This window comes from Lathamus discolor, chromosome 3, assembly GCF_037157495.1.
Source record: "Lathamus discolor isolate bLatDis1 chromosome 3, bLatDis1.hap1, whole genome shotgun sequence".
NCBI lineage: Eukaryota > Metazoa > Chordata > Aves > Psittaciformes > Psittacidae > Lathamus > Lathamus discolor.
In genome coordinates this window covers 63,217,878-63,239,265 of record NC_088886.1, presented here as the reverse complement: position 1 = coordinate 63,239,265, position 21,388 = coordinate 63,217,878, and the positions used below count along the sequence as shown (strand labels likewise).

General features: G+C 42.0%; 1 protein-coding gene across 3 annotated transcripts in view; it reads left to right on the top strand.

Annotated features, from left to right (window-relative positions):
- The window catches only part of DPYD (dihydropyrimidine dehydrogenase), a 353,065-nt gene that overhangs the window by 147,952 nt on the left and 183,725 nt on the right, over nt 1–21,388 (top strand). For all 3 annotated transcript variants that reach the window (XM_065675625.1, XM_065675624.1, XM_065675626.1), the window contains one exon: nt 20,240–20,347. In XM_065675625.1, the coding sequence (XP_065531697.1) occupies nt 20,240–20,347 (108 nt within the window). The remainder of the gene's footprint in view (nt 1–20,239; nt 20,348–21,388) is intronic.

The following is a 21,388-nucleotide window of genomic DNA, read 5'->3' as shown; positions in this document are numbered from 1 at the left end:
AAAATTCTATACGCAAAGCAGAGACTCCTACTTGGTTTGTTTCCATAACAACATACAAACCAACATCAATCACTTATAGTAGATCTCCACACTCCATAATTAGGGATGCAATTTTCAGAAGTGTGGGAGGAGCTGTGTAAAATGTGTTTTATGGTAAAAACAACGTTAGGCCTTGTTCTCACAAAAGCTTCTGCACAGACTTCACTTTACACAATGTAAGTAATTCCATTGGCATTTATGGCTGTGTCTGCACAGCTCTGATGCAGTGTCTGGAGTGACTACGCACGCCACGCTCTTTGTCGTGTCTGGGTGGCTGATGTATGAACAAGGTTTGCTTGAGGGGGAGCTTGCCTTCTGTGGAACAAGCAAACTTGGTCTTGACTCAGGGTTTACATTCATAGACAGTGTCTACAGAGCACTTTAGTGTGCAGTGCATGGAATTCGTTGGATCATAGAACCACAGATTGGTTTGGATTGGAAGGGATCTTAAGATCATCCAGTTCCACCCCCCTACCATGGGCAAGGATGCCTCACACTAGAGCAGGTTGCTCCAGGCCCCGTCCAGCCTGGCCTTGAACACTGCCAGGGATGGGGCAGCCACAGCTTCTCCAAAACATCTTGTAGCTGACAAACCCGTGGCCCCTTAGGCAAGTGGTGTTTGAGTCTTGTTGCTTTTAACTACTCCTGGGAGAATGCTGGCCATGTAAGCCTGGAAGGGAAAGGCTGAAGGAGAAACCCTACAAATAATGAGGGAGAGTTGGAAAACAGTAGATAAAGTCAAGGCAAATAAGAAAAATATACCTGCAAGGAAATGGAACTGAAGAAGATTAAAGAAATACAAAGGAAGAGCTATTAGATATAATTGAATGCAAAAACTGGGAAAATAAACCAAATTGAAGAAGTGAAAGCTGAAAGCCATAAGCAATATCCATAAAGATGATAAAAATGGAAAGGGTTCAAATAAAAAGCTCCTATAGCTTTTTTTTTAGCCACATTTTCAATGGTTTCCTTCCTTTGGAATGTAGAGATCAGGGGGTTTTATCTTTAAGGGAATAGAACAAGCAAGTGGCAGGGATGTGTTTTGCTGAATTTGGATCCTTGCTGTTCTTTGTAAACCATTGTTTATCACATAGAGCAAACAAGTAAGGTCTAAAGTTAAAAGTCAAATGACATAGTAGCATTTCTATAAATACTCTCTGGACTGGTCAGCTGTAGTAAGTGCAAAGATGGTGAAACGTGTATTTTGAGGACTTCATCAGTTCTGATCACACTCCTTATTCAACTCAAAGAATAAGTGTATTGCTATGCCAGCCAGTATCTTTTGTTCTCAAAACAGTGATTTCCCAGCTCAGTTGCCAAGTGACAGGTAAAAGAAGTTGTATAGTTAGGCACGTCCAAAAGAAGTCAAATAGTGGCAACTAGTAATCCTGCAGGAAGGTTGCCGTTGTCTGTGCTGACCCCAAATGACCATCTCATTCGAATGTACCATTCATTAAATACCTCCTGCTCTGCTGCTGCAGCTGAGCTCTTCCTACTCGGTGTGGAGTCAGTGGGAATAGGGGGACTTGTAATTAGGTGCTAATTTTGATTTGCCCTCTGAATAACCCTCTGACAATGGATTATTCCTGGGGTTTTAATAGTAGCATTCACATGTGTTTCCCAAAGGTAGATGTTGTAGCTGCACACTGGTATGTGCGCATCTTTCTACCTGTTCCCACTCAGTACAGGCTGCTGGCAGGAGAGCTGTGATGTGACCTGGCCTGTAGATATCATCCATCTCCTTAAAACAAGGAAGGGAAAACAGTTGCAAAAATAAGCATTTTACAATAATCGATAGATGTTGGAGGTTGGATTCCTGTCTCCAGTCACTGGGGGGAGCTCCTCTGGTCTCCACTGGAGAGAGTGGCCTTTCAAGGGCATTGCCTGCTTCTCTCAGCACCTTGGTTCCTGGGTGCCTCCAGAACCCCAGTTGCAAGGAGATAACTGTTAAGATAATGCTGATACTAGCAATAGGCAGGAAATAGTCTGCATGCTTCCCAGACCATGAAGATTCTGCTTATGGAAGATCCGCTGTTCCAGGATTTTAAGATCCTGTTGTGTGAATGCCTGAGAGCCATCACAGCCTTGTTTCTAATAGACGATCTGAAGGCAAATGACTTGAGTTTCTTTGCACATCTGTAAAGTACAGGGATAAATGTTTATCTGTTATCTGTATACAGGATATTTTGCAGATTGACTAGTTGTGTAGCACCTTGAAACAGAAAGCACTCCAAACAGTATGTGCTATTTGTTACCATTGGTATTGAAATAACTCATGCAGCCAAGTGTAAAGTATAGCTCGCTGTCTGCTGAACTGATTTGCATTTCTACACGCAGTGAAAGGGGAAGGTGTTGCTATAGGATCTCTACCTTCATTTTATGAGTTTAATGGCTTTTGCGGTACAGCCAGCAACCCTGCATGCTGCATTTGTTAGATGCTGAATTACAAGGCTTCAGAAATCTGAAGTATTCTTTTCTTCTTCACTGTCATGGTAGCACTGCATTTATGACATCTTCCTGATGGCTCTGTTTGCTGAGAGTGGTGTTCTGTTTGTCTCTGCTCAGGTTTTAAAGTGTCTTAGTTGGCTCTATGATTTACCTTTTATTACTGTCCCCCTATTCTGTAAAGTCTGTGTAATTGGGAACTCGGGTTTCAGTACAGTGTGCTAAGCTACCTGTGCAGATGATCGAATGAATAAATAAGTACATAGCAAAGTCCTCCAAACCTCCCCTATGGTGCCTCAATAGTAATCTCTTTTCGTCTTGCAAAGGCTGTATTTGGAAATAGTTCTTTCCTGCCCCTTCAACACTTTCTTCATCCAAACAGTCTGAAATGTGGCTTAATTCATTACTTTGTTCGTGAGCTGGGAGTCCCTGAAAATGGCTTTTTTATTTTCCTGTTACATTGGTGATAGAGATGACCATGAAAAAAAAGCAACTGTCTGCTATATAAATAAGTATCTGATCAGCATTTGATTGCAGACTCAGGAGATGTTAAAATCCTAATCCTTTCCTTCACAAATGTGAGGGCACGAGCTTTGGGAAAGACCTGTACTTACAGGTATCTATCTGTGCATGTGTTTGGGGATGTGGTTGTCAGCGCAGGGTCATCGAGCTGATAGTTCTCATCGCACACGTTACACCTTTAACATACAGAGCTGATTTGAGCCATTTCAGTGCCTAAGTGAATACTTGTTTTCTACTCACATGTGGACTGTAATCAGAAATAAAATGCTGGTTCCCAGAATGCAGGAGTCAGAGGTAGATGGTTTTTTTTTAGGAGAGGATTCTGTTTCTCCAAGTCTCTCTCTTCTCACACAACTGTTGTTGTTGCTAAGGTTAATTAAAGTCACTCTGTGTCAAGGGCTCAAGCAGGCATAGTCTAATTTTATATGTGAAGCAAAACGAATTTATCATTAAAAACACTGGTGTGAAAGGCTTGCTTTGGTAAAGCTGGTTTGGTGATGCTGATTCCTTTTGGGAAAGGAAATGTTGTCACTAGGACAGTGGGTGCACAAATCAAGGTTTCCCATCTGCATGGTGGGATTTCTCACTGGACTTTATGAAGCTCCAGTCTTGGTGTAACCTGTTAGGAAATCACACCAGAAGTAGAATTACTGTTCTTACATGTTGCAGACATCCATCACTGCGTGTTGATATTGAAGAATTTGGCTTTAAATACTAATAACTTAAATCCTCTGACAATAGGGGAAAGCTGTAATGGTTTTTGCTTTAAAGTCCTTGGCCTACATTCCTATGTTACAAGATTACTGAGCATTTGCATTGAATAAGCCAAACCGAACTCCATCCCGTACTGGGAAAGGGACTGTGAGTGGCAGGATGTGCTTTCTGCAGACAAGTATGTATGCTACCAAACGGAAAATGCAGAACTCTTTCCACTCCTTAAGAGTCCAACTGAGGGGGGTATTTCATAGAGCCATCAGTTGGAAGGGACTTTGGGGATTGTCTAGTCTAGCCCTGCAGCTCAAAGCATGGTCAGCTGGAGCAGGTTGCCTCACACTGCATCCAGTTGGAGCATGGGCATCTTGGAATACTTAAAAAGGGGTAAGTTCAGTGGCCAAACACTGGATTGAGGTGTGCAGGGGGGTTCTTGGAGCCAGGGGAGCACAAGCAAGTGCTGAGAGCCCTGTCACAAGCTGGGCGCTCTCATGACTGAGTTTGGCACAGCTTGGTAATTGGCCAGGAGCGACTGTGGGAAATGGAACATTCCCTATGGAGCATGAGCAACCAGGCTCTGGTGCAGAGGTTTGTGCAGGGGGGTCCTGCACCCTGCTTTTGCAGGTCTGCAGCCCAGTGGAGTGCTTCACTCTCCAGCATCACAACCAAAACCAGCCATGGAGCTTTAGCAGCTGTAGGCACCCACGAGCGAGGTCTGCAAGGAGAAACTGCCGGCAGCACCGGTGGGTACCATAAAAAGGAACGACAGGTACTTGTAGAGGGGGACTTTCTGTCATGAGGCACTGAGGTGCTTATCAGCTGGTGTGATAGGGAGTCAGTCAAGTGGGGTGTGCTGCCTTCTGGGAGCTACGGGCTGAGAGGTTGCTGAGAGAGCACAGACCAGGTGGAGAGCATGGATCAGCACCAGTGCGGCAGCAGGGCCAGGGCAGTGGTTGTGCCCCTGCACCGGGCACTGGTGAGGCTGCACCTTGAATCCTGTGTTCAGCTCTGGGCCCCTCACTACAAGAGAGACATTGAGGTGCTGGAGCGGGGCCAGAGAAGGGCAATGGAGCTGGTGCAGGGCCTGGAGCACAAGTGTGATGGGGAAAGGCTCAGGGGCCGGGGGGGGGTCAGTCTGGAGCAGAGAAGGCTCATGGGGGACCTTATCGCTCCCTGCAACTGCCTGACAGGAGGATGGAGCCAGGAGGGGCTGGGCTCTGCTCCCAAGGAACAAGGGACGGGACAAGAGGAACCGGCCTCAAGCTGCACCAGGGCAGGTTTGGATGGAGCTGAGGAACAATTCCTGCCCCAGAGGGTGCTCAGGCATTGGAACAGGCTGCCCAGGGCAGGGCTGCAGTCACCGTCCCTGCAAGTGTGCACACACTGTGGATTAGTGGTGGCCTTGGCACTGCTGGGAATGGTTGGACTTAATCTCAAAGGTCCTTTCCAACTGAGATGATTCTGTGATTTCTACTTCAATTCAGTTTGGTCCATACCACCTTTAACTGTGTGACAGTTAATGTTAGATTTCTGCAGGAAAACTTGATGTTGTTGTGAGTTCTTTAATGAATGGATCAGACTTTTACTACCCAACTTACCTACAAATCCCAGCTCGGTTTTGGTCCTGGCACATCGGTGGTACCGGAAGACTGTCGAGTATATTTCAGAACAGATTTCCGTGTTCAGAAGTGTTTGTACTAATAGTGCAAGTTAAGCATGCTTATTGTCTATTGATCTTCAGTGTGTTTTTGTTTCAACTCTAACTCTATGACAATATTTCTGCTAAAGAAGACACAGGATGTAGGAATTTATTTAGCATAAAGGAATTGAAGATAATCTCTGTGCTTCTCTGATTGATTAGTCCAAGATAGCTAACTGAGGGTTTCCAGACAGCCTCACAATACTCAGTGGCAAGTTGATGTTGACATAATTGAAGTTGAATGTATTAATTTTGTCTTATTGATACAGAAATCAATGCACTTTAAGACTGGTCTGAGTTTGATCCAAAGCACAGGGAAGGGCCGAATTCTGTGGACAGCTGAATATTGTCTTCAATTGTGCAGCGTCAGCCTTGGTCAGGTGGTGGCCAGCCAGCACATCAAGTATTGGACAGACAGGAAGGAGTGTCTTGACAGCAGGTAGGGATTACTTTGAATAAAAAAGGTGGGATGTTTAGAATTGGCTCAGTTTGTGCTTTTTGGCATTATAACATATTCTCAAAGCCCTCAACAGCTTTGAGCCAAAGTTATCTTTTCGCTTATAGTAGAACAGTGAAATAATAAAACACAGTAGACCCCCAAATAGTCTCTATTTCAGTGAGCCTCATTTTGGACATACACACACCCCATTCCAATCTGTATTCAGTTTACCTCCTGAAGATGAGTAGAAAAGCTGCATTTACTAAAAGTGCCATATTCTACATTTGACAAAAATTAAATCTGTTTTAAAAAGAAAGAACAGCACAAACTGCATCTGAAATGTATTCTGGTGGCATTGGATTTAGGCACTTGAAAGCAATTTCAAGAGCAGATTTGCATACAACAGCAACCTGTAAGCAAATTGAAAGTGCTGTTTAGGATTCATAGAAGAACAAAACGCATACTCCATCTCTGACATAATTTGTCTTGAGGTTTATGAAATGATTTTTCATCGGATTATAATATTTAAAGTAATTAAAGATACAATTTGCTCTTTAATAAACAATGTGTTTTGTAACTTCATTAAAGATGCTGCCTTTCTTAATTGTAATGGTCCAAAAGGTTGGCAGTGAACTGTACATTAACTGCAGAGATAATAATGATTTTATATGCTAATAATTTTTAAATGAATAACTCGTGTAGTTTTTCAGCCACAAGGGGAAAATAATTTACATTCCTCAAGCTTACTCTGGTGTTAACCCCTTTACTTGGGGAGAGAGGAGATCCTTGTAGAAAATGTTCATTTGTTTTACATTAGCGCTAATGCAAGCGTGTAGGACCCACCGGTGTGAAAGGATTAAAAGCAGCAGCAGTAGACAAGCATGAACATTTCAGAGAGAAATCCTTGTTAGAGGGACCTATTGGGGCCGTGTAACTTGATTTTCTATTTATTGATCAGATGCTTCTTGTGTTTGTTACCATTTGAAACTCTACTGGGAGAGAATATTCCTGCTGTAGTGGTGCAAAGACACAAAGAGTCACCGAGAAGACATTAAGGACTCGTGCTCACTCCTTGGGATGTTTGTGTGGCTGGACTAACATTAGGATGGGTTGGAGGTTGTGTCAGGGGAAGCACAGGCTCTCTCAGGAGGATTATCACCACTGGCTGCAGGCAGTTTTAGGTATCTAGATTTAACCTTCTGAAACAGTCATCTCTGGACACAGTCATCTCTTCATGGACTGAGAAGGGACGTGGGTTCCTACCTCTGGGATGCTTTAATATCACAACAGTTAGTTGCTGAACATAAGAAACATGAATTTCCCATTTTGATTTCTTTACTTAGACACCAAAAGGGTAAGTTTCAAGAGGAGGAGGAGCTTGTGTGAGTGCCTGTGGAGACTCCTTCACCCACAAGCCAAGCACTGAGCTGTGACCTCCAGTGCCAACGTTTCACTTTGTGTTCTTGACTGTTGGGTTTTGAGGGGCATTTGGAGATCTTCACTATCATTTCTCTCTCTGTTCTCTAACTAGTAGCCTTACAGCGTCTGAGCTTCAACTGCATTATAAAAGTACTAGATTTAGTAGGTGAAACACCCAAGGAAAACTCAGGCACTTGGCAAAAATGGTGTAATTAATTAATAAAGACACCATCTTTGAGTGAAATTTTAAGTGAAATACCACATGTGCTGCTGTTGGGAAAGGAATTCAGTTTGAATTAATGGATTGAGAAAAATGTAGATGATTTAAGACTTCTTTCTGTCATTGCCTCTTACTCAGAATAGTCTGGTCAAAGCATGACCTGGCTTAGTTATTTCTAGTATGTGAAAGTAGGCAGGGGTAGCTGTATAGTCAGTTTAATGTTTCTTAGCTGATCTACTAGGAGAATATCACATAAAGCTCCTTGCTACAGCTGCGTTTAAAAGGCAAGACAGGTAAATACATGCTTAATGATAAGGACGTGGATGTGAAGTGCACAGATGAGTGAGAAAGCTCATTGACCCTCCAGCGTGTTACAGGGATGTCAGAATTGTTTCAGTGTGCTCTGCACTGGCACCCAGCATGTGCCGATCTGAGAAGACAGAGCCTCTGACAATGCAGACTCCGTATTCACCTGCAACTGTACAACTGTGTGTGCTCTTTAATTGATAGTGAGTCACGTTGAAAGCATCTCGTCAGAATGTTGCTTTAGAGAAAGGAGTAAAAAAAGTCTTCTTAACTGTTTTGATAGATGATTCATGGCACTGGAGCTGCTGACGAGGAGCCAATAGAGCCAAGCCTATAAATATGCAGTTACGAGAACAGTGGAAACAGGCATTCTGGTAGTGTGACAGACTCAAAAAGCACCTTTTCTACCAGAGTAGGCTTCTAAAGTTGCTTTCTCCCTGTTCTACATTCAGATGCCGTTGTCTAATTAGACTAATTGGCTGGCAAATTTGCCTTCTTTTAAATGAAATTAGTTTGGTGGTGAGAGAACAAATACCATCAGAAACCTGAATTACTCTTCTTTTCCATCATAATTGTTTCTTTTTAATAGAGCAGAACTAGGCTTCATTATTTCCAGGGAATTTCTGTTTAATTTGCTATATATGACACATTTCCAGAAGGAATAAATATTGGCAGTCTATTTATACACCTTTAAACAAAGTAATCACAATGGAATAATTGACCTCCACCTTATCTGCAGTGGCATTAATGGGTACAGCTCTAAGAAATACTTGCTACCTGATGGTATTTTAACAAAGTGAGCTTGCTTTCAGTCAGTAAATGGGCACTTTCCTGTGTATTGTCTTCTGTAGATCCAAAATACACCCAGGACCCAGGATAACAAGAATGAATGATAGCTTAGATGTGTTCTTTCCTTGAACTGCTGGTTGTATTAAATCCACAGCTCCTGTGCAGACCTACAAATCTATAACATCCGCTTCAGATGAATTCAGGAATAAGGGGCTGCATTCTTTTATTCTTGGTCCAGAGATGAAAATTGATCATGGAGAGACACAAGGGAGTAGATTTTAGTATCACAGCTCAATGTGGTTAACTGGGATGGTGCACAGCTTCTGTTCTCCTTAGCTGTGCGCACACAGGTTACAAATATTATTGATTGCAAAGGTCAGGGGAGGCTGGAGGGAGGTTATGTCGCTTGATGCTATTTGGTCATTTTTAAGGGACAAGAGCTATGAACCCTCGGAGCAGCTGGGACAGGTACAGTTTAAATCTGACAAATGGAGATTTATGTTTGTGTGAGCCGGCAAAGCCCTTCAGGTAGGAATAATAAATGGAAATTTGATAGGTTGTTTCATCACGGGTCAGATAATGTGCAGGGGGGTGGGGGGGGAAATGATTTAATTATTAGTTTTTCATCAGGATGCACTGGTGATGGGTTTTCAGCTGTAGATCTGTGCTACAGGAAAATAAATCATGGCTAGAAGTCTTTTATTTTGTGAGGCATCATTTGAAAATATACGTGGAGATGGTTTACCTGAAGTGATTGAAAAATGCAGCGTAGGTGGAACGACACAGGAGTAATTATTGAATAAGCTTCATAGCATCCTTTTAGTCTTCCATGTGGACAAACCCAGGATGGAAATATTCTAAGATTGAAGATAAGGCGATGTAATATGTTAACAAAGAAGTAGGAAACAGTATTTGTCTCCTATAGCGAAATTCCAGGTAGAGCTGTAATTGCTCAGTGGTATTCGAAAGCCGTTGCTGGTTTACACTGAAGACTATTGCATCTTAAAAATGAAAAAGGCTTGTGTGAATCCTCAATATGATTTAAAAATAGGAGTAATCAGAAAGTCCTATAGTTTGTGGCTATTATGTGGGATTTTCTTCCTTCATAAGTCAGATTTTACAAGTATTTAATACGGATGCAGTTATGTAGGTTGTAAAGATGTAATCGATCATAGAATCATATAGAATCATAGAATAATTAGGGTTGGAAAGGACCTTAAGATCATCAAGTTCCAACCCCTGCAATGGGCAGGGACACCTCACTCTAAACCATGTCACCCAAGGCTCTGTCCAACCTGGCCTTGAACACTGCCAGGGATGGAGCATTCACAACCTCCCTGGGCAGCCCATTCCGGTGCCTTACCACCCTTACAGTAAAGAATTCCTTATACCCAATCTAAACTTCCCCTGTTTAAGTTTGAACCTATTACCCCTTGTCCTGTCGCTACAGTCCCTAATGAATCCCCAGCATTCCTATAGCCCACCTTCAGATACTGGATCCAGCCTGTTGTTTCATAGTCACTATATTCAATTATGGAATTAACATAGGAGAGTGGTGTAGAGAAGCAGCTACAGCTTGGTATGTCTCTGATTCTGAACTGTTCTAGTTTGCCCAGTTTAGGAAAGAGTATTATAAAAATCAGCGTTTGTAACGCTTCGATACCACCTATTAGCTCTTATGTTACTATTATAGTATACTATAGTATACTATTATAGTATTACTATAGCAAGACTACAGGGCGATTTGAGCTAGGACAAGTTGATGCTGCCTCACTACACCTCGTTGTATGGTGCTTGAGATCTGACCAAAGGTGGTATTCCAGAATACTACTGACTTCATTGTTCCGTATGTATTTCCACAGGATAAATTTGCTGCCTGTGGTAGATTAAGTTACAAGTTTAAGTATGTACGTTTATAGGTTTAAGTTTGTAAGTTTTTAAGTTTATAAGTTTAAGTATATAAATTATAAGATTAAGTATATAAGTTAAGTTACTTTGATAGATTAAGTTTTCAATTGTTGCTTTGCCGCAGTGTAGGGGCCTGGTATTAGTTGTTCTTTCTGATGCCAACTAAGCATGTGTGGTTTTTTCTTCGTGAGTGTTTTCCATCCATTCTCTTCCATCCACTCCCTGTGTATTTACCGAACGCAGCTTTTATTGATCCAGCTTTTCAAGGTGGGTTCAAATCTTTTTGGAAATAAACCATGGAGATAAAGAGATCTTTTCTATGCTAAGGTTCGATTTCCCTTTTGTAACTTTTCTTTGGCTTTGATGATTCCAGGATAACTGCCCATAAACTGGGTATTAGACAGGTAAATTGTAATCTGTTTGGGGAAAGATGCTGTTTCTATTGTATTCTTTTCTGCTTTCTTTTCAGGGGTTGGTTGCTCCCACTCTCTCCATCCAGGTTCTTTTGCTTTCACTTCTACACATTCTAGTTTTCTATACAGTATACAAATCATGTTGACATACGGTTTGTGAGATGATAGAATTGTTGTGTCCTTCCAGCTATTGATAGGCAGTCCCCAAGGAGGTGATCTTTCTTTTGTGGCCACTTTACTCCAGCACCGCTTACTGAACAAGAGGGAGCACTGGGGCTGGTTTCTTCTCTAGCATAGTGCAGCCTATCACACTGACAAATAGTATCTGGCTGGTGTCTGAAGGGAACACAGCCCCCCCTGTGTCTTTTCTCTGGCACATCAGTGCTAGGAACAAACTTGTGGAAGAAAGAGGGGGAAAGGAACTGACAACATCAACATATCAGATCTTAAACTTCAGCATACCTGCTATGCCAATTTAAGGATGCTCCCGAATAATGGCAGCTTATGCCAGTGAGGGGAAGTGACCAAATCGCAGTCAGGACTAAGAATCCAGTTCAGCTGTACTGTAATCAAACTGGAGCAAGCTCTTTTCTGAGTGGAATGATACATTCTTCTGTTAGAGATGGATTTGACTGAGACTACCAAATGTATTTTGCTCGTGACCTTTTCAGATTTGTCACTGGCGTAACAAATGTTAGGAAGATGACACAGGAAAGGTTTGCAGCAATATTCCACTTTATTCTTTCATAGCAGATGTTTCTTCACTTACTCTGTATTGCAATTTACAGAACTCTTACGTTCTACAAATCAAGATTCATAGGAAACTGTTGCAATGCTTTAAATCCCGCAATAAACAATATCAGGCAGAACAGAACCAGAGGGAAGGTAAGCAGGCTTCTGCATTCATCCTTCTCTGTGATGAGATTTACTTCATAGTACTCTTCACATTTCAGCAATTCCTTTCACCAGGACTCCCATCTAACTTACTAGTATCTTCAGTTCAACTATTGCTTCAAGTATGGGCAACATTAAGTATCAATTTCCAAGTGGAAAAGAAAGGTTGGAATTACCATCTGTTCCTTAATTTAGGAAGCTGTATACCTTTGTCCAACCTAGTATCACTTCTTCGAGTGTATCCTTCGAACGGTGATTAACGTTTTGAAACCATGTAGGGATCCTGGATAGTTCAGTTCTGAGGTATGCATTTCAAAAGAGTGCTTTTAGATGGTAAGTGTTCCAGTCAAACTGGGAGTTAAAAACCTTCATCTGATGAGACCTGGTTCACCTTTGGCCATTTAGATATCAGTCTGTCCCAGTCACTAAATGTTGTGAAGACAGACCATGAGGCTGAATTGTTTTGTAAGCCAAGCTCAGAAATACAACACTGATTGCGTGCTTATAACCCTGATTCCCACCACTCACGTGGATTGATTCTACACTGCCTGTGGTTCCCACCTGCAGTTTGTCTATGTAGCTCTCGTGAGGTTTTGGCTACATCAAAACTGGGATTGGACAACTGGCTTCAAAGAGAAACAGGATTATAAGAATGAATTCAGTTCTGGCTGATCCGACTACTTCATTCCTGTTAGTTCAGTACCATTTGAAGAGCTCAGATCCTCATCTCGGTGTCTAATTTAGCAACAAAGGAAGGTGTGAAACCTACAGACTGCAGTACATCCAGGTTCAGATGCTTTTCAAAGGCATTATGGTATAGACATAGCTGTTCAATTCAGAATGCACTGCAGCAGTTGTGTGTGGCTCTTGTTGATACACGTGAAAACTGTTCTTTTGCATATGCTGTACACAGTATTCATCCTAACTAGAGGGTGAGAGAAGGCAAATCTAAGTGTCTTGTAGTTCTTTCACTTTTCCCCCTTTTCTTATGAACCAGGCTTTTAGCTCTCATTAGGGAATGATTCTGCCAAACCTTGCGAGTGTACCTATTCTGAAGGAAAGAAACCATTAATAAAAACCAGGAAAAAGGAGCAGTTATATTACCAAATAAATCTACCAGGCTTGCACAGAAAACAGATTTGAAAGAGCCACCTGCTGTGGCGATGAGGCAGTAATCTCACCAGCAGGAAATAAACGGGGAGAGGAAGAAAATACAAAAGCAGAGACATTAAAAAAGTAATTAAAGCACTTATCTCCATCAACGTACATAGCAAACAAAAAAACCCCCGGCCACCTAGAAAACGTGCTTTGTTGAACCTCACAACGGGAAGTAACAAAGCTGCCGCCATAAAGATAGAAGATCTTCAGCAAAATGAGAGAGATCCTTTAAAAATACAAGCCTCCGAAGTATTTACTAATGTCTTACTCATGAACTGACCTTGAGAGAAGCTGAGCACCTGCAGAGCATTTGCAACTTGACTTAAGCCTTTAAAGATGGGGAGTCACTCTTTAGATACTAATGGCTTTTTGTTCCAATACACATGAATGTCGTAGGATGAATTGTAATGGTGCATTTAATGTAATCAGGTATGTGGCACAGCTTAGGGTCCCGTGTGTGGATAATGCATTTCAGGGTCATTCATATCTAAATTGTTGTGTAATATTGATCCATGGACAACAATGTTATCAATATTGATAGGAAGGAATGTGACTTCTTAGAAACAAATAGCTAGAGCCTATGCCACTGCATACAAATAGGTTCTATCATGTCTAGGGAAAACTGAATTTGACAGTTATAAGAATCTACTGCTTCAATGTTCTCTTTCAAGGCAATAATGTATTTATAACTCATGGTCCAATTCATACAGTTCATGGGTTGTTTGCCAGAAACCAAAACTGCTTTAAATACACATATTTTTATCTCCATTTCTCCAGACCACAAATTGTTGAAGAAGAACAGAGGATTCAGAAATACTTAGGGATGCTTTTGCACTTGGAATTTACACCAAGTTCTTTCTTCTCTGCCGGGCACCTTTGTAGCCACACTGACCACATGGTACCTGTGGCTGCAAGTCTCGAAGCAAGTGTGAAATGCCATCAGAAGTGTTATAGCTGAAACGTTTCTGTATGAGAACACAAGGAGCAGGTTGGAACACTAGGTGTGTGAAAGGGCAGGGAAATGGGACAACATGGGTACTTCCCTGTTAATTCAAAAGGAGCCTTTCAGAAGGGAAGTGGTGGATTTAGGAATTTACCCATAGAGAGCAATGGTCTTAGCTCTGTATCTACTTTAGCACATCTTCTTAAGAACAAAACCAAACCCACACAAGCCAATATTGTTGACATCCAGTTTCTCATGAGATTCATGCATTTGTCTGCTCATTCTCCATTACTGCTGACAGATCAAGGCTTTCCACATGGCTGTAGGATCTCCTGGGGTCCTGTTCCTTGGCACATCCCTGTTGTGGGGGCTGGGAAGAGCAGAACAAAAATTTTCCCTGTAAATTTTGTTGCTTAAAATCTTGCTTAACTTTAAAATCTGAGCAGGTTTTCATGGAGATGGCAAGAGGTGGAAAACCCTCCCTCCTTTCTTCATAAGGGACTGTAGTGACAGGACAAGGGGTGATGGGTTCAAACTTAAACAGGGGAAGTTCAGATCGGATATAAGGAGGAAATTCTTTACTGTAAGGGTGGTGAGGCACTGGAATGGGTTGCCCAAGAAGTTGTGAATGCTCCATCCCTGGCAGTGTTCAAGGCCAGGTTGGATGGAGCCTTGTGTGGGATGGTTTAGTGTGAGGTGTCCCTGCCCATGGCAGGGGGATTGGAACTTGATGATCTTAAGGTCCTTTCCAACCCTAACTATTCTATGATTCTATGATTTCTAACTAATGCCCTATGTTTGTATGACATGGAATATTTAACAACTTCCAGAAAGTCCCATAAATGTATGAATGGAGTTTGATGTTGGGTTTGGTAGATTTAAAAGGTAGAAAAAGGGATGTGCAGAGCCAATGAATCCAATGTTTATAAATGTAGTGTAATTTTGGTACAAAGTCAAAAGATTCATTATAAAAAAATGTCAAAATAGAGTGTCTTGGCTCTTAAAAAAACCCAGATCTTGATATATTCAAACACAGGTTGCATTCATCAGCCCGAATTTACACTGTTACCTGAAAGTAAGGGCTCGGTAAACGCAATTCGGTCACTTCTCATCTTGAAAACTCTCTTCTGTCAGGATAGCAACAGTGAAGAGAATGCAAAAGCCTTCTTTAGTGCTTAAGAGATCATAGCTCATCATTTGTTTACCTGGTTCAGCTTAAGGTTTTCCAACATGTGGTATTATCGCAATTAAAAGTGAAGCAAGCTGAGCATGTCAGCGTTGGATGTAAGGGAAAGCAGAAAAGCTCACAATGCTCTTGTACGTTCTGTCCCTGGAGGCTGCTCTGTATTTACATTTCAGCATCAGCTTCATGTGTTTTGTGGTCTGGAGGTTTGCTTTCAGTGAAAACTGTATTTGACCCTTACCAAGGCCGAGGGCTTCTTGTGTATGTCAGTTATTAATACTGGCTGAGAAGTTCATTTGAAACTGCAAATCTGCCCAAACATGTGAAATCGAAGTAATCCAAGCAAGGAATTCAGGTTCAGGTGTTCCTGTTTCTGGGGAGAGGGGATTTGATCAAAATCAGAGAGTGTGCCTCCACTCCCACTTCAGTTTTCCTTTCCAGACCAGGTTAATAGTTACACTAATAGCAGCAGAAGTTACTTCCTTTTCCTTTGATGTGTTGATGTGCCTTGATACCTTTGGTGCAGGAACCAAGTGGTGTCAGTGCATTGCTCTGCATGCCAAATCCCTTACAGGTTGTATGCATCATTCTTGTATTATTGCCTTGTACATCTGACACATTTACTCTAATCGTTTAGTGATTCACATTTCATCTGGGCTAGGAAATTGTGAGAGTAAATGCCATCTCTTTAAATGGAGGTGATGGACTTAACACTGCCAGTGAAGAAGAATAACATGCATCAGTATTGTGAAGACAAAGAGTACATGATCTTGTTAGGAAGCAGATGTTTCTAATATTAATATATATGTGTGTGTATATATATACACATATATATATGTGTACATGTATATATGTATATATATATATAACAGCCTTCCAGTATCTGAAGGGGGCTTATAAGGATGCTGGGGAGGAACTGTTCGTTAGGGACTGTAGTGACAGGACAAGGGGTGATGGGTTCACACTGAAACAGGGGAAGTTTAGATTGGATATAAGGAGGAAGTTCTTTCCTGTTAGGGTGGTGAGGCGCTGGAATGGGTTGCCCAGGGAGGTTGTGAATGCTCCATCCCTGGCAGTGTTCAGTGCCAGGTTGGACAGAGCCTTGGGTGAGATGGTTTAGTGTGAGGCATCCCTGCCCGCGGCAGAGGGGTTGGAACTTGATAATCTTAAGGTCTTTTCCAACCCTAACTATTCTATGATTCTATATGCATGTATATATTTGTATGTGTATATATGAAGGATATAAAAATGTGAGGTGAAAGTCTGTGTTTCCCAAAGCCACTGCTATAGTGCCATAGTACCATAGTGCAGGTGAAGGAAATGATTGTGACTTTGATATAGGTTATATAAAGACAAGAGACCTAGACTTTGGAAACCATATGATATGTCAGACATGGGAGAGATCAATGCCCACTAGAGAAAGGGCTGTGGGGATCATATGAAGGGAAGACAAGAAGAGGGCTTCATACTGAGAATCACGATGCTTCCTGAGAGATAGCTGGAGCATCTGGAGGTGAAAGGTAGGGCCTAGCAAACCATAGGGTCAGGAATAGAGATGAATTGCTTTCTGAGCTGTACCTGACCCAGATTGGAACTGTCTAGATTAGCTTTTGCAAAGCTGAACTAGATCTGTCATGCAAGCTGTTATTTTCACAATGTTTCTACTGTCCCTATTCTTAGTAAATGCTGTTTTACACAGCCCATGAGGCTTCGTTGCGTGGTTTGGATAGCAGTTGCTTTAGAAGCTTGTTCCCTGGCATCAGTTAAAGGGGCTGAATCTTCAGGAAGTCCAGGGCTTGGTGACACAAGGCTGGGGCCCCAGCAGAGCCCTCTGTTCCTGTATGGGTGTGCAGAGTCTATCCCAACACCACCAGTGCAGTTGTTTTTCTTGGCTGCCTCCTCTTGGTTACCCTTCAGAAGAGCTGCTCTTCAGTGCAGGTGAAGGAAATGGTTGTTAGCACTCAATTTCTATACAGGTTATTTAAAGACAGGAGACCCAGGATGCTGAAAGATTGTTTTTTCAGGACAAGACGTACCAAGTAATAAAGAAAATCCTTTTAGATGGCTTGCAGGTGGATTTGGAGGGCAGAGAACTGCCTCCCACTGCCTTCAGCCTAAAACCTAGGGGAAAGATCTCATCTTTTTCTAAGCAGTTTTTCTTGGGTGGCTTCTGGCTATTTTGTATTAGGCTGTGAATTCCCTTTTGCTAAAGGAGTGCTGTGATTTCCCTTCAAAGGGGATTTCTCTTGGTTCATTATTTTGACCTAAATTGTGTCTTTCATAGGTGACGGGGCTTTATAATTGTGTTTCTGCTTTAAATCCGCTTGCTTGAAACAATGATTTTCCTCTACAGCTGCTTTTTTGTTAAATCTCCTCTCTCCTGAGAAGCTGTTGGCTGTTTGTCAATATGTGAGCTGTCTGTAGAACAGACTTCGGTGGGCTGGCTGCTCACTGTGAAATGGTGTCTCTGAAGTGGATCTTACCAGCTCATGATCTCTGCCCGCCTCTTCCTTAGCCAGCCGAGTGGCTTTCAGGTGTACCCAACCCCTCTGTTTTAACAAAGTTAAATACAACCCTTGTAATGGCAAATACTAAACAACAAAAGGAACACCTCCCAGCGGATGCTTAGCAAAGAGTTTGGAACTGCTGGGTTTTTTAGAGGTACAGGAACCAGCTCCCCCCCCCCCCGCATTTCCTTCACTTTTAGATATTGCAGAAATGGTTTTCATGGAGCTGTCAGCAAATGAAAATAACAGAAAATGTCATTTATACTGACTACCTCTTAGACATTTGTATGGTCGTATCAGCCAGGCTAAACATTACTGAGTCCAATGCATTCACAAATGGCACTTTGATTTCATCACTAGTGATGAACCTGAACCATGAACATTGCAACATTCCCTTAATTCCACTCATTCTTCATACAGGGGCTCAATTACTGATGCTGTTAAGGATGGAATAATTTTCATTATTCCATGTGATGGTTTCCCCTTTTTTTTTTTTGGATGGGAATAGGTGTTAGGGAGAAAGGGAATTCTCTTTAACGCAGGCTGCATGTCTCACTAATGACACGAGGCTTTCTCCCAGAAGTAAGCTTGAGGCATCTGAATCACAGAATCACCCAGGTTGGAAAAGACCTTTAAGCCCATCAAGTCCAGCTGTTCCCCAGCACTGCCAAGGCCACCAATAACCCATGGCACTAAAACATGTCACTCTGAGTAGATTTACAGATACCTCAATAGGAACAGTTGTATTACTCTGTTGTCTGCCCATAAGCAGACACCGAGAGCTTTTCTTCTCCAAGATACTTTCCTTGCCATAGATGTTTTGCAACATGTACATAGGGAAAAACCTATGCAGTTTTAACAGAGAATCTCTTGAATGCATTTTAAGTATTATACTTCCAATAGCAGTAAGTATTTCTGGCAGCCTCTTAAGTTATCCATTATTCATTCTTCGTTAGCTGATATTGCAGTCTACCCAAGAAGTACAGCGTTCAGAGGTCTTGAAGATCAGTACGTGCTTGTATTTGCTAACCTTATTTTACTCAATATCCACCTATAGATCAGTGGTGTTAGAAAGTCAGGTGTTCGGCAACCAAGTCATGATTTTTTAATACATAAATAGAGCCAAGAAAATGCTCAATAACGTAAGGGGTTTGAAATGCAAAACTTTATGAATTGTGTTACTTGCTTTTTGCCTTGTGAATTCACAGAGAGGACGGTTTCATTCCATCAGTCAAACAGTTAAAACTAAAAAGGTGCCTTTTGATTCCCTTCTTGTATTCTGGTAACTTCATTCAGAGATCTAGAGGTTTAAAAAACTTCCCTTGTATCAGGTGGCTTAAAACAATCCTGAGCTTTCTTATGACTGAGTCCTGATCTTCTGCTGTAATAAGAACAGAGTTTGACTGCTGCACTGATATAAAAGGGCCAGTATATAAAGAGTAGGGAAGGTTTACTCCCGTGCTTGGAGCAGGACTCCTCAAAGTGCAATCCTGCTTTACTGTTGACACTGAAGTAGTGTTGCTGGGGCTTTCCAGACCAGGATGTCTCAGAGGAGAAAGGCTCGTCTGCTGTCATCTGCTCCCGAGCATGGCAGGAGCACAGATTGCTTTGCACGCTTCAGTTCTGCTTCTTGCTCTGAGGACTCCTCAGTTCTAGTGTGTTTTCTTAGAGAAATTGTTGATGTTTCTTCTATTCCAATATGTAATTATTAATTACATATTTATTAAATAATCAATTATTAATGACAACATTCTGGGGTTTTAGAGGTAAATATGAAGGTTGAAAACACCCTGATAGATCATTGCATTTGCATGACAAAAATGTTGTAACTTCTGTGTCACATAGGCTGACTTTTTGTGCTGTCCAGATGTTCCCACAGGAGCGAGCATATATACTCTGTTATAATTGGAAGATGCTTTCTTTTAATTGAAAGGTATTTGTTGCTATTACTGGTTGTGAAGCGTATCCCTGTGTCTATCCTAGGCTTCTGTATACATGTGTTCTATTAAAAACTATAAATAAATGTCAGCCAATAAGGACTTCAGGCTTTAGAGAAAACAATCAAGTATGGCAAAAATGATGCATACAAATACTCACAGATAAGACACATCTGCAGCATTGCCATTTGTCCTTCTCTCCTCATTGTTTAAACTGGTTATTATGGAGTGATTTGTATTATCTGCACACTAGCTGTATTGAAAACTGCCTCAAAACAAAGGGAACAAACCTATTTCACAGCGGTAAGAGTTAAATGTGTGTGCAGGTAAAACAATATAACAAGAGCTGAAAGGAGTCTTCTCCTCTGTAGTAGCTTCCCTGCTTTTGTACCCAGTTTTCTCTAACCCTTTCCTCTGCATTTGCTTTGGTATGTGTTATGTGATATAGGTTATCCAACAGTCTTGTTTTCAAGTGCGAGTACTTATAAAAGATCACCAGTTGTGCCAGCTACAGACTACAAACATGAGACTACAGTCATTTGTGGTATTCTTTTAGAGACATCTAAGGGTTTATAAAAGTGCTTGTTTTGAGGACATTTTTCAGTACGTGTAAATAATGTGAGATATATATATATATATATATATATATATATTGGTCATTGACATTTGCCTTGTAGTTCTCATGCTCCTTAAAATATCTATTTTAGGTTTGCCAGAACCAAATAGAGACACTATATTCCAGGGGCTGAGAATGGATCATGGATTCTACACATCCAAAGACTTTCTACCTTTGGTAGCAATGGCAAGTAAACCAGGTGAGTGGTATGGTTTTGTTGTAGTCATGGTCAGTAAGCAGCATATCCAATTATGAAGCACCTCCCAATGATTTTTTCTGGGACAGGGTTTTCTCGTGTGTGTGGTCAGGAAAATCATTGTAGAATCGACGTCATAGAATACCAAGTTGGAAGGGACCTCAGGGATCATCTTGTCCAACCTTTCTTGGCAAATCATGACCTACACTAGATATCCAACCAGAATTCCCCCAGGAGTAACTTGTGCCATCACCCCATGTCTTTTCCATGGGACTCCCTGTAAAAAGGGAGTCTCCATCTTCTTTGTAGCCACCCTTTATATAGTGGAACGTTAACCCTGAGCCTTCTCTTCTCCAGGCTGACCAAGCCCAGTTCTCTCAGCCTTTCCTCACATGGCTTCCCATCCTTTGGTCATCTTTGTGGCCTTTCTCTCGACCCTCTCTAGCCCATTCACATCTGGTTTGTATAGCAAGGACCAAAACTGATCACAGTGTTCCAGGCGCTGCCCACACGGGATGAGTGGGATGATGATTTCCTCATGGCTGCTGGTGATGCCCTTGCTGATGTAACCCAGCATCCTGTCGGTTTGCTTTGCCCCAACAGCACACTCTTCGCTCCTGTTGAGCTTGTGTCCACCAGGAGCCCCAGGTCCTTTTCCGCAGAGGTAAATCCCAGCCTGTGCTGCACTCCTGGATTGTGTTTACCCTGTGCAAGACCTGACACTTGTCCTTGTTGAACTTCATGAGGTTCTTGTCAGCCCACTCTCCCAGCCTATCCAGGTCATCCTGCAGCATGGGTCTTCGTTTACAAGTACCTGCTTTCCCTCAGTTTGGTACCATTGGTAAACTTGGTCAGGGTACACTTGGTCCCATCTTCCCGATCATTTATGAAGGTATTAAACAAGGTTGAACCCCATATTGATCCCTGAGGGGCCCCATTGGTGGCAGGTCACCCTCTGGTCACCACCTCACAGACGACTTGTCTACATCGTAACTTGTTAAGTACCTCTAGTAGGAGGCTGTAGGAAACCCACAGTCCTAGAGA